Raw genomic sequence first — 16,403 nt, forward strand, 5'->3', positions numbered from 1 at the left:
TCAGAACCCAGATTAATTGCTCAGTCACGACCATACAGCTTGGCCCAACGGTCACACAAGGGTTTTCGTTCTCATGTGTGCCTGATGAAGCAGTGATGGGACGGCCTCGTACCCTCAGGTGCCTGCGATGGAGCTGAGGGACTAAAGCCACCCTGAACAGTGCACATCAGTGTCTAAATTGTTACAAAGCTACGTAGTTGGAGTTGTGTGTGTGTAATTGAAGTACTAGGTGTGGTAGGTAGATCACAGGCCCCACAAACATGTTCATATCCAATCCCCAGACCCTGTGAACTTTGTCAGTGGGATTAAGTTCAAGATCTTGAGATTGGGGGGAAGGGCAGAGCTCAGTGGCAGAGCACGTGGTTGGCTTTATACAAGGCTCTAGGTTCAATCCTCAGTGCGTCCATTAAAATAATAAATAAACCTTATTACCTACTCCCCTTAAAAAAAAAATGGATCTTGAGATTGGGGAGAGTATCCTAGATTATCCAGGTGGGCCCAGTGTCATCACAGGGTCCTTACATGAGGGAGGCAGGTAGGTGATGATAGAACACAGGTCAGAGTGTGAGGAGGCCCAGGAACTCGGGTCGCCTCTTAGAGCTGGAAAAAGGAACCTGGTTCTCCCCTGGAGCTTCCACGAGGAACAGCACCCTGCCACCACCAGCTGAGCCCACCGAGACCAGCTGCGGACTTCTGACCTCCAGACCATCAGGGAGGACACTTGTGTTATCTGAAGCCACCCAGTTTGTGGTAAGTTGCTCCCACAGGAAACTACTCCACTGGATCAATTCCGAAAACAGAAGGAAGTAGGGTCTAGAGCAGAGTTTTTCAAACTGAGGCCCAGAGCCCCTTCGTCAGTTGTAAAATCCTCGCTGGCACTTGGGGAGAAAACCACATTCTGCAGTGTGCGGAGTAAGTACCACTTTATGACACTTCTGTGTCAGATCCACGTGGGGGCGTGGAGAGGACACAACATGAGCGCTGTGGGTCGTGATCAAAAAGTCTGAAAGCCACTAAGGTGGAGCCTGTCCCCTGAGACGGGTTGCTGAGGAAGGATGTGGGGAGACAACCCGGCAGGAAGCGCCGGCGGGTGGGCACTAACTCCTCACAGCCACCCTGTGCGGTTGGGACAGTTGTTGCTGCATTTTGGAGATGACAAGACTCAAGTCCAGAGAGGGAGTGACAGCCTCCGTTGGACCCAGGGTGGTCTCCCCAGAGCCCCAGCGATACCCACTCTCTGCTGGGCGGGGGCAAGATGAGGAGAAGCCTAGCCCAGTTCTGTCACTGCGCCCAGGAGCAGGGGGATGTCATTGGTACCAAGGGGAGGGGACCCGTCTGGCGCTGCCTGTGGGGTTTCCTCATAGACCAAATTTCCCAGTTGAGTCCTGTGCCTTGGAAGTGGGTGTGACAGGCATTGGGTGGCAAGTCTTTGATATCGGGGAGAGACCCCATTTGGGGCCAGGCGCAGGCCGATACAGCAGGAGATGATGCTGGGCACCTCTGGGGAAGGTTTTCCTCCCTAGTGTCCCACTGCTTTGACCCGCCTGCCCATTCTGAAGTCCCTATGCCTGGAGCGTGGCTGCCATCTTGTGACCAGGAGGCAGGAAGGCCAGTGCAGTGAGGAGGAAGGAGCAGAAAGCCAGAAAGGACCTCAAGGGTCCTGAGACACTGCACCAGCCCCCAGCTGCCAGCCCTCCCCAAGTCAGTCAGCCCTGAAGAGTCAGCCTGGGAATGTGGCTGCCTTCCTGGGAATCCTGAGAAGGCAGAAAAGAAGGGACAGTGTAGTATCTTCATCCCAGGGCTGCACGGGGGAGGTACATGCCAGGAAGAAACAGCTCCCTGAGTTGTTCGGAGAATTCCAGATGAAGTTCCTCCACCCCCAGGGTCTCCCCACCCAAGGACTCATTCCACTTAAGGCTTAGAAAATTGTCCCCCAAGGGAGCCATTTCAAATAACACCCCCATGGCTTCCCAGTCTGCAGTGTGCTTCCCATCCATTGGGTCTTCCCACAATGACTGCAGGCCTGTGAAATGTTAGTCTACAGAGGCAGGAACCCAGGCGCTGCAAGGAGAGTGACCTGCCTGAAGTTACACTCCAGGTTACCGGGCAGAGCCAGAGCTGGGCTCAGGTTTCTCACCTGACGTGTTCCTTCCTTCTTCTTTCATTCAGCAGATACATACTGAGCTCCTCCTCCACGCCAGGCATGGCTCTAGGCCCCAGGCTGAATAATGCAAACTTGGTTTCTGCTTGCACTAAGCTTGAGTCTTCTTTTCATCAAATCAGCTCAGTTTCACAAGGAGGAAAAGGGAGTCCTCAGGTGTGCATACTTGTTAGGATGCTTTTGTGATAAGTAACAGAAAAACAACTCAAACCAGTTTAAAAATTAGATTCCTTGGCTCACATATCCAAAACCCCCGCAGGCAGGTTGGGCTCAGGCCGTCAGCCAGAGGCTGACCAGGGCTCTGCTCTGGTCGTTTCCTGGGCTTCCCTCTGTCACACTCCCCTGTGTCATCTGGCTTCCCTGTGGCTCTTCCACTTTCGTACTGGGAATCACACATGTCACCCAGAAGGCACTGCTTTCCCCTCCATCTTCATCAGAAGTCCTGGGCTTTCTCTGACCAGACCATCTTAGGTCACAAGTCCAGGACTGGGTAGGGGTAGGGTGGGGGGTGGGGGAACCACGAGCTGACTGGGTTAGAGCACTCAGGGGCCACCATCAGAGGTGGGGATCAGTCCCACCCAGGGTCACTCCCTAGGCATCTACAAAGCTGGGGAGGGTAAACAGTAGCCAGGAACACGGGTCACCAAACTGTGCTTGTCCCCATGGGAAGGAGGCTGCCAGTAGAGGCCGTCTGAAACTTTTTCCTGACTAAAGCCATCCCTTGGATCTGCCCAGGCTGGATGGGGCTCGAGGGTGGGGGGGTTGGTAACAGCCCCTCAGTGTCTCCTCAGAGCCAGCAAGGCTCAGGGTCTTACTAATCAAAGCTGAAGTTTACTGAACACTGTGTGCTCACCTCAAAATGCTCCTCACCCTTGGACACATTTAATCCTCCCAACCATCCCGGGGGGTGGAATTGTGTAATAGGATCTGGGGCTGGTGAGCACAGATCCTGTTGAGGTGGGGGTTGGGGTCAAAGTGACCTCAGGGACACTCATTCATGTCCTGCAGGGTAAAAAAGTTGGCCAGGTGCGGACAGGGTGGGACAGGTGTTCCAGGCAGAAAGAACAGCATGTGTCAAAGCCCAGAAACCTGACAGCGTGGGTGCCTGGCTCCGGACCTCCTGAGACTGGTGAAGACCCCACACTCCTCCCCTGATGTACTTAGTGCCTGGCGGACCAGATGAGCTGAATCCTGCGGTAAGGGGCCTGACGCATGAGAGGGTCACCTCCATCTGCCGGGCCACCTGGCCACATCTCCATGGATGGGGCAGGGGGCAGGGATGGAAAGACCCCTCGGGACCACCTGGCCCAAGACCCAGATTCAGGCGGCTGCAAGGCCGCCGCGTAACTTAAAGGCGAGAAGCGGCCTGCGGTGGAAAGAGGGGCAGGAAGTTGGCACCGAGAAGGTGCTGGACCAGCCGGGGTCAGAGCCCGTTTCGGAGTGAGGACACCGGTGGCGGGCCAGCTGCCGGGGCTACGCCTTACTGCCCACACCCGCACTCTGGCGCCCAGTGGGCATCAACTCGCGAACGAAGGTGTGGTTCCCGCGAGGCTGGGGCCCGAGGGTCCCCGCGGTAGTGGGCGGCCGTGCGCGCTGCCCCGCTCTGGTTCCAGCCCAGTCAGGGCGCCCCGATCCGAGCCTCAGTTTCCCAGTACGCAAGGGGGCGAGGGGCGAGCGCCTGGATGCCCCGCGTCCGGCAGCCCTAACCCGGGGGGTGGGCGGAACCTGGGCACTCCCGGACGCCCAGGCCCCGCCCCGTCACCGCGGGGCTGAGCCGGGAGGCCCCGCCCCCCGCCCACGAGGAAGTGGCCGCGCAGCGCGGGGCCCAGAGCCGGTTCGGCGCGTCGACTGCCCAGAGTCCGCGGCCGCGGCGCCCCGAGGTGAGGGGGCGCAGGGGGCGGCCGTGAGGTGGGGAGTCGTGGTGGAGGGGCGCGGGGATGAGAAAGGGCGCGGGGAGGAGGCGCGTGCAGGTGGGGAGAACACGGTGGGGATCCCCCGAGGAGATGTGGGGGCGAAGGGAACTCGGGGATGAGAAAGGGCACGAGGGGCTCGCCTGGAGGTGAGCGGACGCGCGGGGCACCGTGTGCGGGCACCCTCCTCCCGGCCAGGGAAGCACGACGATCCCCGCACTCTGCGCCCTCGGGGCGCCCAGGCCTGCGCGTCCGCCTCCCCCTCCCCTGCCTCTTCTCCCGGCCTACCCTCTCCCTCCGCACCCCCAACTCTGCCCTGCCGTCGGTGTCCCCCGTTATTTAGGGCCGCGAGGGCCCCACGCCCAGGTCACTTCCCCTCCATCCTCCAGCCTTCCGGGTTGCTCCTGCCGGGAAATGAGCTGGCGCCCCCGCCCGCCTCGCCCCTCCCTCCCTCCCTCCCGGCCACCGCCCCCTCCACCAGCCCGCCTCTGGCCCCCGGAGCCAGACCCGAGGGGTCGGGTCCTGGGAGGGGTTGGCCGGGGTTGGGGACGCGCCCTCTGAGGTCTCGGGCGCTGGACCGGAGTGATCCGAACGGCCCCTCCCTCGCCGGCGGCGCGGGGACAGCGGCCAGGGCCGGGGCAGGGCCGGGACCGTGATATAGTAATAACTGGCATGAAGCCTCGGGCGGTAGCCTAGTGCGGACGCGGAGGTTATGCCAGGCTGTTCCCAGGCTCCTCCAATCTGGCGGGCAGTGCTACCCAGTGGTTAAGAGAACCCAAGGCCGGTGAGGTCTCGGGGACAAGACGCTGGGAAGGGGGACAAGACGCTGGGAAGAGGGCCAGCTCTTTCCTTCACTGGCCACTGACCTTAGCAAGGCATCTAGGGGCCTCAACTTTGCTTCTCTGGAAAATGGGAAACTTTCAAGTTGCTAGGCTTAGATGTGATCATGTGTGTAAGACATTTGGCAATGTGCCAGGCGCACACACGATAAATGTTCAGTTACCGGCCTTGCTGCTATTGTAAGGCCTGCCAACATTTATCAAAGTGTCCAGGTGAACCTAACCTCTGAGATTTGGGGTCAGAATCCCAGGCTGTGCCGTTTAGGAGCTGGGTGACTTTGAGCAAAGCTTGGTTTTTGTCTGTTTCCTCCTGTACAAAACAAAGGTTAAAACAAATACCAGAAAACTTCTTACTTAGGCTTGTTTTAGGAGGTAAAAGAGAATGTATGTCAAAGTCCTGGACAAATTCTGAGCATTTATAGATGCCAAGTAAGTGAATTAATTACATGCGCTGTTTGTATGTAAGCGACATAGTGATGTTAACATGTTGGGATGAGATCTACTTCTCTTAACATATTTGTAGTCACCTGCATTTTTCTACCCCGTCATCATTATAAAGGGGGTTATTTTGAACATGTTTTCTTAAAAAAAATGTTGGCGGCTGCTTTATTAGCAACAAATTGAGTTTATGCCACCAAAGAGTGTTAACAATTTGTTAAGTTCCTGTTCATGTTATTCTATTGTTTGTTCCCACCCAGTTGGTTGGGTTGAATGTTATCACCAATGTGATAAATCTCTTCCGGAAGGCTGAGCACACTGGCAACAAATGAGAATTTCTCCATAGTCCTGCCAGCACTGAGTTTTATGTTTTGGGGTTTTGTTTTGCTTGGATTATTTTAGCTGGTGCTTTATGGTGCCTTGTGAGTCTTCTCAAGTTTCTTAACTTGACTTTGCCTGGTTTGTAAGGCCTCAGGAGCAGAGCTGGGGGGAAGGGGTTGGCTGGTCTGTTTGGGGTGACAAGGGCTGTTCCGCACACAACAGGAAGTTGAGTAACAGCTTAGCACGTGTGCAAAATGGCTTGCTAGCAGCTCCCTCAGGCGCCTGAGCTGGGTGGGGACTTCCCTGAGTGCCTATAGAGCAGAGATCCTCGCTCCAGGCAGCTCCTGCATGGTTTAGCCTCAAACACAGCCAAACCTCTGGAGTCAAAGAAGGCTTGGCTGGCAGAGCTTCTCTGAAAGCAAGAAAGAACGTACAGACGATGCCTCGTCCAGCCCCAGACTTTTCTGGATAGAGATGTGAGAGGAACATTGGTTGAGGGCACCAAACCAGTAAAAAAGAGTTAGAATTTGAAGCCAGCCTGTGAGGAAGGGACACCAGGCCTGAGACCCTTAGCTTTGCCTGGCTTGTTTTGCTTTGGAAGGGAGCTGTAGTTCCCCTGAATCCTCAGAGAGGACCCTTTAGATGGAAGATTTCCATGCTTTTCTGCTCATTAACCCCATCAGGAAAAAACTTGAGCATATACTCCCCAATAAATATTTACAAACAGTTGACATGTGCCACTGAAATAATTCGCTATATTCCTTATAGACCACCTCCAAAATGTGAAGGAAAAAAAGAAGGATGTGATTCATTCATTCAACCACATTCAAGAAATATTTATTGGGGAGTGTATAGCTCAGTGGTAGGGTGCATGCTTAGCATGCATGAGGTCCTGGGTTCGATCCCCAGTACCTCCATTAAAAAGTATAATTTAAAAAAAATCAAAAGACCTAATTACCTCCTCCCAAAGAAATAAGTAAAAAAATAAAATTAAAAAAAAATTTTTAAGAGAAAAAAAAAAGAAACACTGAGCGCCTACTATGTGCCAGGCACTCTAATTGGCCCTGGGGATACCTCTGTGAACAAAAGAGATTCTCTGATCCCCATCCCCGGTGCATGGCACCCCCTGCATGGAGACCCATGCCCCACTTTGGAAACCCAAGGCCCCTCCCGGCCATCGTGCTCTCTGTGCCCTCGCACCCCCAGCCCTGGGTGATGCCCCGTCTATTCAGCCTGAGCACCCAGTGCCGGCCACAAGGGAAGTGCTCCTGGGAGCACAGAGATCCTGGCTCCAGGCTGGTGGGAAGGCGGCACGGTGGGGGTGGGGGGAGTAGGTACTGCACTGGCGGCACACTTGGGCAGGGCAGCCCTGGTTGTAATTTACTCAGCGGGGTGGCTGGCTGGCAGTGTTGGGCACCCCTAGCTACCCTTCCTGCCTTTAGTAGGGCGGAGGTTGTCCTGGGAATTATTAAGTCATAGCTCCTGTGACAAGGTGGCCTGGTGTGAAGGCTGCTTCCCTGAGTCTGTCCCACGGAATGATCCCTGAGCCAGGAGTTTAGAACCTGAGGCTGCAGTGGCTGCAGAAGCCACACCCCTCTCTGGGCTCCCACTTCCTCATTTGTAACTTGTGGGGGTGGGAAGTCAGAACTGAGGCTCTGCTGGTTTCAATTGCTTTGCAGAAGTTATGAAAAAGTTATAAAAAAGGGGAAACACATCTTCCTCTCTCCCACTCCTTTCACCCATCCCCCCTCCTCCCTTTAAGGTGTTGGTCAGTCAGTAGACTAGGGAGTACTTCTGTCTGAATTTATACTAAAGTGTGATTGGCTGATAGATGTGGTCTGAACCTCCCTCCCTACCTGTCCCACTGTGCTGTGGCCATCTTTAACAACTCTTCCCTCTCCAGTGTGGGGCTGCTGTCCTCAGCAGACCCAACCTCTCCATCTTCACAGCCTGGAACTCAGGAACATCACTAGATGGGCTTTTACAGCCCAGCCCACACATCTGAACACTTATTCACCAAGACCCTGTGAGGAGCAGAGATTCCTGGCCACATAGCGAGTCTGTGACAGTTGGAGTTGGGAAGTTGGATTCTGCTCCTGGCCAAGTCTAGGGTCCAGGGATCCTTTGGGTGGCAACTGTAGGGCTCCTTCCTTCTGGGCTACTTAGGCTGAAGGACGGGGTGGGGGTGGTTGGCCTACCCTGGAGCCTAGGGGCCAAGAAGAACCTGGCTGGCATTGGGAAGTGGGCTTCTGGCCTTGGCATGCTCTCCCCACCCTTGGTGACCTTGGGAGATGGGGGTGGGCAGATCAGCACAGCAGGATAGACAGGCCTGGTGCTGCCAGTCCCGAGTCTTGTCATCTGTGGACATGGGTGACCCTCTGCCCAGCCCAGATGTCCCGGAAGCGCTCGGGGAAGCCCCATCGGGCCTGCTGCCCTGGGCCCAGGGCTCTGAGGTGCCATTTCCGGGGCCTCTGCTTTACACAAAGAGGCCTTGTAAGGAGAGAGAGGCTGGGAGGCAGCTGCCGGGGGAGTGGTGTGCCTGTATGTGCAAGGCCGAGCACACATGTGCAGCTGGGAAAAATAGTGTGCTTGTGTGTGTACAAGGCCGCACGTGAGTACGTGTGTCCACTTTCTCCTTCTCGGCAGATGTGGCCCGAGGTCCCTACTTGGTGCCGTGCTCTGGGCCCGGGGGACCAGATGCAGTCCCTGCCCTGGACATGCATGTGTGTGCGCACATGACCGGGCAGCTTTAGGAACTGTCCAGGACTTCCTGCTGTAAATTAAAGCAGGTGGTTTGCGTCTGGGCTGAGCAGGAGGTGGGCAGGCCGGACAGGGCTCACCACATGGCTGGCTGGGGGGCAGGAAGCCAGGCCCGGTGGGTTCTGTGGTGCAACCTGGGGCAGATGGGTTGTGAGTCCCGGAGTCCCCGCTGTACAATGAATGGGCCACACTGCAGCCGGGCCCTGGAGCCTGGGCCTGGACCCATGCTGTTCCTCCCAGAGGGGCCTTGGTAGAGACCACCAGAGAAAGACCCCAGGGCCCCTGGCAGCTGTGTGGGTGACCCCGGCCTGAACACCAGCTTCCAGGCAGGCAGGGCTCAGGCCCCGGGCTGAGGAGCAGCCTTCCTGGGGTCCGTCCACCAGATGCAAGCCTGCCAGTCTGGTGGGGGAGGCAGCCGAGTTCCTGGTGACCGCCCCCTGTCCCTGGGAGCCGTGTGACTCTGGGCAGGTGGCTTCCCCCTGCTGACCCTCAGCCTCCACATCTGTGGTGCTGTGACCCCTGAGCGTTCCCATAGAGAACACAAGAGTGCTCAGAGCTGGTGGGAGAGGAGCACCCAGGAAATGCTGCATGGCTTTTTTTTTTTTTTTTTTTTTTTTGGTTTACATTTTTAAAAACAGCTTACCCTCCTGGGCACTAATGGTCATGAACAATTGTGTCATCAAATATTTACTGAGCACCTACTGTGTGACCAGCATTTAGGCCCTGGGGATAGAAACGTGAACAAGATAGTCAAAAATCAGGGGGAGAGAAAAACGGGCAGAATAAGTGTGCACAGTGTATGTGCGATACTGATCATCTGTGGAGAAAATAAACAGGGACAAGGGAGGGGAGTGCTGGGTGGGGCCCACGGCTGCCTGGTTCAGAAGGTGGGCCAGACACAGGCAGGCGTGAATGGCATTGGTGAGGGCTGGAGCCATGCCAGCCTCTGGAGCCATGCCAGAGCTCCAAAAGCGGAGGGAACAGCCAGGGTGAAGACCTGAGGCTCGTGTGCCCCAGGACCGGCCCCTGGTCTGGCTGGGAGGCCCACTCCTAACGGGTCAAGCATGCTGGGTGTCATCACGTCCATTAGGGACCAAGAGCTGACATTTCATGAACACCTACTACGTGCCAGGCGTAGTATATCATCTTACTTCACCCTCTACACCTTTGGGGGCAGGATTCTTATTCCCATTTTGCAGATGCAGCAAAAATGAAGTTCAGAGAGGGTGAGTAACATGCCCAGGGTCACAGCTGGTGAGCAGTGCTGCAGGGCTCCAACCCTGGGTCCCTGTGACTCTGGGAAGCTGAGTCATGGTGGGGGCTGGGGAGGGTGGGGTGGGGAGAGAATGGGTTTGAGGAAGTGGTGTTCACTTTGGGTCTTTACGGAGTAGGACTTTGCTGAATAGAACGGGGCGGGGGGGGGGAGAGGTATTTGATGGCTCAGAGAGAATAACATGCCACTGTGAAATGTGGACAGAATTGGCCTCGAAGGCACATCAGGCTTGGCCTTCCCTGCAGCAGGAACAGCATGTGCAAAGGCCAGGAGGCCCGGCACGCTCCAGGCATGGAGACTGGCTGTGGGCTACAAGTTTAGCACAAAGAACAACAGCCAGTGAGAAAGTGGGTGGCCTGAGAGGGCAGTTGCTGGGAGGAGCCAGTCCAGGGCTGCGGGGCCGAAGTGAGCAGAGCTGGGTGAGGAGGGGTGAGAGTGAGAGGGAGGCTGCCCGTGATGGGCCTTGGGTGTGCACCTGCCCCACCTCGGGCCTAGGGGGCTCCTCTGAAGGTCAGTGGCCGGGGAGGAGGCGAGGGATGTGCTGGGGCTGAGCTGGGGTTGGGGAGGGCCAGCACATGCATGCTGGGCACCACTCTCGGGTTCTGAATTTGTTTCATTTCACCCTTACCCCATCCTTCTGGGCTGTTGGTGGGGTGGTTGGTAGGTGGGCCTTCACCTATAAGGAAACTGAGGCACGGATGATGAGTGAAGGCCTGTCTGGGACAGGGTCCCAGCACACCTGACTCGCTGTAGTGGTTTCACCGACACCCATTCCCCCAACTCCCCACCCCACCCTTTGTTTAGTTCTTGGAGCCTCTGAGACCTCCCATGAGAGCTGCCATTTTAGGAGGGGAGACTGAGGCCCCAGGAGGGAAACAAGGCACCAGGCCAGAATTGAGGCCAGAATTGGGAGGCCAGGGTGGCCGCTGCTGCTGTCCGGCAAGGCCGGCTGGCCAGTGGGGCCGGGCGGGGCTGACCTGGGTTCCCTCCCCATCTTGGGCACAGGAGCGGAGCGGCCATGGCCTATCACAGCTTCCTGGTGGAGCCCATCAGCTGCCACGCCTGGAACAAGGACCGCACCCGTGAGTGCCTCCCCCACCATGACACGAGAGGCTGTCCCCTGGCTCCACCCCTGGTCCTGAGTGCTTAGGAGGGAGGGGACCTGAGTAGGAGCACCCAGGCAAGCGGGCATAGGGAGTGGAGGCCAGAGTGCAGGTCATCACGCCAGGCCCTGCTGTGGGTGCCCGGACCCAGGTGGGCACGACAGCAGGGCCTGCGCTCAGGCTCAAAGGCCGGGAGAGGGCTTAGGGACAGGAAATGTCACCTGTGGTGGTGGGCAGCGTAATGAGCTCTGGAGAGACACACAGAATGAGGGGAAAGCGATGGAGGCAGAGGCACTGGTTTAGAAAAGATGGCGAGGGAAGGCCTTTGCTGGGGTGGGGTGGCATTTGCATGGAGACCCAGAGGAGGTGAGGGGTCCAGCCGAGGGGGCCAGGGCAGATGCAGAGGCCCAGAGGAGGGAGAGCCTGGTGCTCTCAGGAGCAGTAATGAGGCTGGGGCTGGAGCTGCGGAGCAGGGCAGCAGCGGGGGAGGGGAGAGCTCCCAGAGGCCACAAGACTAGTTCAGGGGCACAGGGGGCGATGGCTGCAGGTGGAGGTTGGCTCCTGGGGAGATGACACAAGGGGGTCCAGCAGGGCCTTGGGGGCACCCCCCGAAGCAGAGGAGGAGAGCCTGTGAGGGTGGTCCAGGTAGGGGGAGTGGCGGGAAGAGTGGGGAGCCTGGGTGCACACTGCCCACGCCAGCCCGTCTCCCTGCAGAAATCGCCATCTGCCCCAACAACCATGAGGTGCACATCTACGAGAAGAGCGGGAACAAGTGGGTCCAGGTGCATGAGCTCAAGGAGCACAACGGGCAGGTGACAGGTAGGCCTGGCTGGCTGCAGTCACCCTCCTGAAAGGAGGTGGGGGGGCGGAGCAGGGCTGGCCAGGGCCATCCACCTACTCACTGTTAGGACAGTTCGGGCTGCAAGTAACACAGCTCTGATTCAAAGTGGCTTAAGTTATAAAGGGATTACCTTGGTTCATGTTACTGAAAAACTCAGAGTTTGCAGGCTTTAGGAAAGGCTTGATCCAGCAGCTCAGCATTACCCATTTCTTTTATGCTTGATGGTAGGGGGAGAGCTGTAACACCCCCAGTGAGCTCTAGCTGCACCCCCAGGAGTAGCTCTCATCCGGATTGTGGCCTCTCAGCCCCTCCTGTGTGGACACTGTAGGGCCACCTCTGTATGAGTAACTGCAGCCTAGTGGCTCCTCCCCACCCTACAGGCATCGACTGGGCCCCCGAGAGTAACCGCATCGTGACCTGCGGCACAGACCGCAACGCCTACGTGTGGACGCTGAAGGGCCGCACGTGGAAGCCCACACTCGTCATCCTGCGCATCAACCGCGCCGCCCGCTGTGTGCGCTGGGCCCCCCAGGAGAACAAGTTCGCTGTGGGCAGTGGCTCCCGCGTCATCTCCATCTGCTATTTTGAGCAGGAAAATGACTGGTGGGTGCCTGGGCAGAACCCGAGTGGGCTGGAAGGACCCCAGGGCTGCAGACCAACAGGTACTGGGACTAGAAGGTCCCAGAAAGCACTGGACAGGGTGACAGTCCCTCTGTCCCTCCGCCCAGGTGGGTGTGCAAGCACATCAAGAAGCCCATCCGCTCCACCGTCCTCAGCCTGGACTGGCACCCCAACAACGTGCTCCTGGCCGCTGGCTCCTGCGACTTCAAGTGCCGGTGAGGGGGGTGGCTCTGACATCAACACAGGAACAAGGAACAAGGACTGGAGGGCGGGTGGAGGGGAGCCCTGTCATGGGTGCCCCACATCCCGCCTTCCAGACCAGTTCTGCTGCCAGCAGGGTGACCAGAGGCCTCAGTCAACCTTGTGAGGTTTTGTTCCTTGAAGGGTCATCCTGGGTCCTGTCTCCAGCCTCTGGGGAGTCTTCACAGGACTTGCCCCTAACACCTCTTCATGTCAGCAAGCTTTCTTTCTGCGGCCCTCCTGTCCTGCCTCATTAGAACCTCCTACCCCTTCAGCTTCCTGGCTTCTGTCTGGAGGAAAATGAGTGGGTGTACTTTTTCACACTGAGGTGTAAATGACTGATAGGCTGGAACAAGCCCTGCTTCAGTATCTCAAGGCCTGAAACACAGAGTCTCCAGTTGCCATTGGCTGCTTGTCACTTCTGGGCCCAGCACCCCAAGTCTCCCAAGGTCTCCAGCTCCCAGCTCCAGGCAGATGGCCTGGGTTTCTGAATCTCCCTTGGGAAATGAGGCCCCACCAGGCACTAGAGGCCCCAGGCACAGAGAGGATGACATTCTGATGAGGCTCATTGGTGGGTGGGGAGCTGGTTTGTTCCCACCCTGATCTATCAGGTGACCCCTGGCTGTCTGGGTTACTGTGTGAGAGTGGTGTGCAGGAGAGTTGACAGGAGTCGGGACAGGGTTGGTTCAAGGTGCAGCGCAGGAGGGAGGAGGGGCATCCTAGGGGCTGGTGTGGAGTGCAATGGCCAGCATGAGGGGGACCAGGACACCCCCTGGGGGCCGTGTCAGCCATGGATGGTCAGTCATCTGGTGAGGGCCCTGAGGACCCCAGGAGCCCTCAGGACTCCTAGCTGGGAGACCTTCTGGCCCTACTCCATTGCACAAAGTGGGCACCAAGGCCCAGACTTGTCAGAGTGTGAAGATGCTGGTCATGAAAAGCCGGCTCTGGCTTCACCAGGCCCGTTTGGGAGAGGGAGTCCTTTGTTGGGCCTGTCCCAAGCCCCTCAGTCACCTCCATTTTTTGCCTCCCCGGCAGGATCTTCTCAGCCTACATCAAGGAGGTGGAGGAGCGGCCAGCGCCCACCCCGTGGGGCTCCAAGATGCCCTTCGGGGAGCTGATGTTCGAGTCCAGCAGCAGCTGTGGCTGGGTGCACGGCGTCTGCTTTTCAGCCAGCGGTAGCCGTGTGGCCTGGGTCAGCCACGACAGCACCGTGTGCCTGGCTGATGCCGACAAGAAGATGGCGTGAGTACAGGCCACCCAGGTACGGGGCAACCATGGCACCGAGCAGGCAGGCCCAGGGTGGCTGATGTCCCTCTTTCACGCAGTGTTGCGACGCTGGCCTCGGAAACACTGCCGCTGCTGGCCCTCACCTTCATCACGGAGAACAGCCTGGTGGCAGCGGTAAGGAGGGAGGGGAGGGGAGCAGTGGCCAGTGTCAGCAGTCTTCCTCCCAGGGAGCCCCAAGGTGCCCAGGCAGCTCTCTCCTTGTCCCCCTCCCTCCCACCCATCCATCTCTGTTGGTCAGAATAAGTTGGGTTACGCTGCAGTTACAAAACCCTCAGCTGCAGGGGCTTCACACAGTAAAGGTTTATTTCTTGCTCACTTTGAGTGTCCAGCGGGGGTGCTGTGACGGGGGCTCTGCTTGGTGCAGATGGAGGCTTGGTCTCCAACATACTCCCCCACTGCACAGAGTCAGGGGGGAGATGGGAACGTGCCCTGGACCCTAACGTTTCTGCTTACGTTTTACCGGCCAGTGGAAATGGCAGGGCCACACCTCATTCAGAGAACCGGTACTGGTAAGGAGGGTGCAGTCTGGCCCTGCGTCCGGCAGAGCACCACTCTCCCGCCCTCCTCCTGCGCACCTGACTGTCGAGTCTCTTTTCGGGCCTCAGCAAACCTCATGGGGTCCCTGAGGGGGATCCGGCATGCTCAGCCTAGAGCAACGTCCAGCTGTGGGCTGTCCCCTGGCTGGCATCGGTTTCCCAGTAGCTCTACCAAAGTCCAGAGCCACTAAATTCTTGGCCAGATGCCCATCAGCGCGCCTCCCCTTCGGCCTCGGTTTCCCTATGCGGAAGATGGGGGTGCTGTGCCTGCTCCAGGCTGGCACTCCAGTGCACCCAAATGCACCCCACCTGCCGCAGGGCCATGACTGCTTCCCAGTGCTATTTACCTATGACGGCGCCGCGGGGACGCTGAGCTTCGGTGGGCGGCTGGACGTGCCCAAGCAAAGCTCGCAGCGCGGCCTGACGGCCCGTGAGCGCTTCCAGAACCTCGACAAGAAGGCGAGCTCGGAGGGCAGCGCGGCGGCGGGCGCGGGCCTGGACTCGCTGCACAAGAACAGCGTCAGGTGAGCGCTGGCCGAGGGGCGGGGTGGGTGGGGCCTGGAGGGTGGGCTCCACCCACACCTCCCAGCGTCTGGGTGGGGCCCTGTCTTCAGAAGCTGGTCAGTTTCTTTAGGCTGCGCAAAAATAGCATCAGGTCGGGGCAGAGCAGCAGCCTCACTGCATTTTTAGGACAAGGCGGCCATGTGGGGCCGTCGTAGGGGTGGGGGCTGCGGTCTTCACGGACAGGGCCAGAGCCGAAGCGGGTCTAGTGCTAGAACCTGGCGGGCAAGGGCGGAACTGAGGGTCTCGCAGCAGCCTCTCTGAGGGTCCAGAGCGAGGGACCTCCCAAATCCTGCGAGCCCCCGGTGCCCACCCCACGGCCAGTCAGAGGAAGAAGTGTGGCAGGACTGGGCTGGGTAAATCCTGTGGCTGCCTGGTCCAGTGTCCTCAGACTGGGCCCCTCTGTCCAGCTTCCAAGTCTTCCCAGCCCCGTCTTTTGCTGCTTTTCCTCACCCTGCTGTGCTGCTGTCACTCCAGACACGTGTCCTCCAGGCCCTGCCCAGCCTGTGTGTCCCCTTTTGTGCTGTGCACCTTGCACAGTACTGCACGAGCCCCATCCTGTGTTACCTGTCACAGCCTGCCTCCCGGGCTCTCCTTGCTGGACACACATACCCAGGCTGCATGTCTTACTACAGAGGGCTCCCCCAGAAGTTGGGGAGCTCCTGGAGGACAGGGTGGGCTGGAGCCCAGCATGGGCACAGGCTGGGATCTGTAAAGCCCTCATCCTCTCTGCAGCCAGATCTCAGTGCTCAGCGGGGGTAAGGCCAAGTGCTCACAGTTCTGCACTACAGGCATGGACGGTGGCATGAGCATCTGGGACGTAAAGGTGAGGCTGGCCCCACCCCAGCTCCCCACAGGGCCCCTCCCCCACCACCCTGTCCTTGCTGGATGCCTCCAGCAGAGCACGTCATTAGGATGAGGTAGGGGAGGAGGGCAGCCCCCGGGCACCTTTAAGGCAGGGATTCAAACCCAGGTCTGTCTGACCCCAAAGACCAGGTTCTCTGTCCTGGGCAAGGCTGGGGCGGGGGCAAGTGTGGGCCAGGCCCCTGAGGGACAGCTGAGAGCCAGCCCGTCTGTTCTGCTTGTGCCCTTCCAGAGCTTGGAGTCAGCCTTGAAGGACCTTAAGATCAAATGACCTGTGAGGAGTCTGGCCCTCATCCCATCTGCTGAGGGAGGGGTCAGGGAGGCTAAGGGTCGCTTTGCTGAATGTTTCTAGGATACCAGTTCAGGTCCCCACGGGGGCTGCTCCCTCAGGAGGGGAGAGGGGAGGGGTGGGGGGCTTTTCTTACCTATTGAAGAACAATTGCCTTTTTCTTAAGGAAATGCTTTCATTATTGTTAAAAAAAAAAAAAAAGTCCCCAAAGCACTCTGCTGGTCATGAATCGCTTCAGAATGTGGAGGTAATAAAAATGCAGCTGTAGACATGTTGGCCTGTGTGTCTGGAAGGAGACGGTAGTTTGGGCAAAGCGTTGATAGCTTATTTTTGTTTGCTGGCAAAATTGATCCTAAACC

At 58.0% G+C, this 16,403-nt stretch overlaps 1 protein-coding gene across 1 annotated transcript; it reads left to right on the forward strand.

The window, feature by feature from the left end:
• The first annotated feature begins 3,890 nt into the window (after positions 1-3,890).
• Positions 3,891-16,313, forward strand: ARPC1B (actin related protein 2/3 complex subunit 1B). The gene is made up of 10 exons (XM_074345712.1): positions 3,891-4,041; positions 10,708-10,784; positions 11,520-11,624; positions 12,027-12,249; positions 12,375-12,482; positions 13,543-13,749; positions 13,833-13,908; positions 14,649-14,854; positions 15,627-15,717; positions 15,988-16,313. The coding sequence occupies exons 2-10, from the start codon at positions 10,721-10,723 to the stop codon at positions 16,024-16,026; spliced, it is 1,119 nt and encodes a 372-aa protein (XP_074201813.1). The 5' UTR covers positions 3,891-4,041; positions 10,708-10,720; the 3' UTR covers positions 16,027-16,313.
• The last annotated feature ends 90 nt before the right edge of the window (positions 16,314-16,403 follow it).

This window comes from Camelus bactrianus, chromosome 18 (assembly GCF_048773025.1).
Source record: "Camelus bactrianus isolate YW-2024 breed Bactrian camel chromosome 18, ASM4877302v1, whole genome shotgun sequence".
NCBI lineage: Eukaryota > Metazoa > Chordata > Mammalia > Artiodactyla > Camelidae > Camelus > Camelus bactrianus.

Excerpts from the sequence above, each read along its gene's own strand:
- ARPC1B (XM_074345712.1), top strand. The coding sequence starts at position 10,721 with ATGGCCTATCACAGCTTCCTGGTGGAGCCCATCAGCTGCCACGCCTGG. Across the intron at positions 11,625-12,026 it reads GCACAACGGGCAGGTGACAG|GCATCGACTGGGCCCCCGAG; the intron begins GTAGGCCTGGCT and ends CCCACCCTACAG. Across the intron at positions 12,250-12,374 it reads TTTGAGCAGGAAAATGACTG|GTGGGTGTGCAAGCACATCA; the intron begins GTGGGTGCCTGG and ends CCCTCCGCCCAG.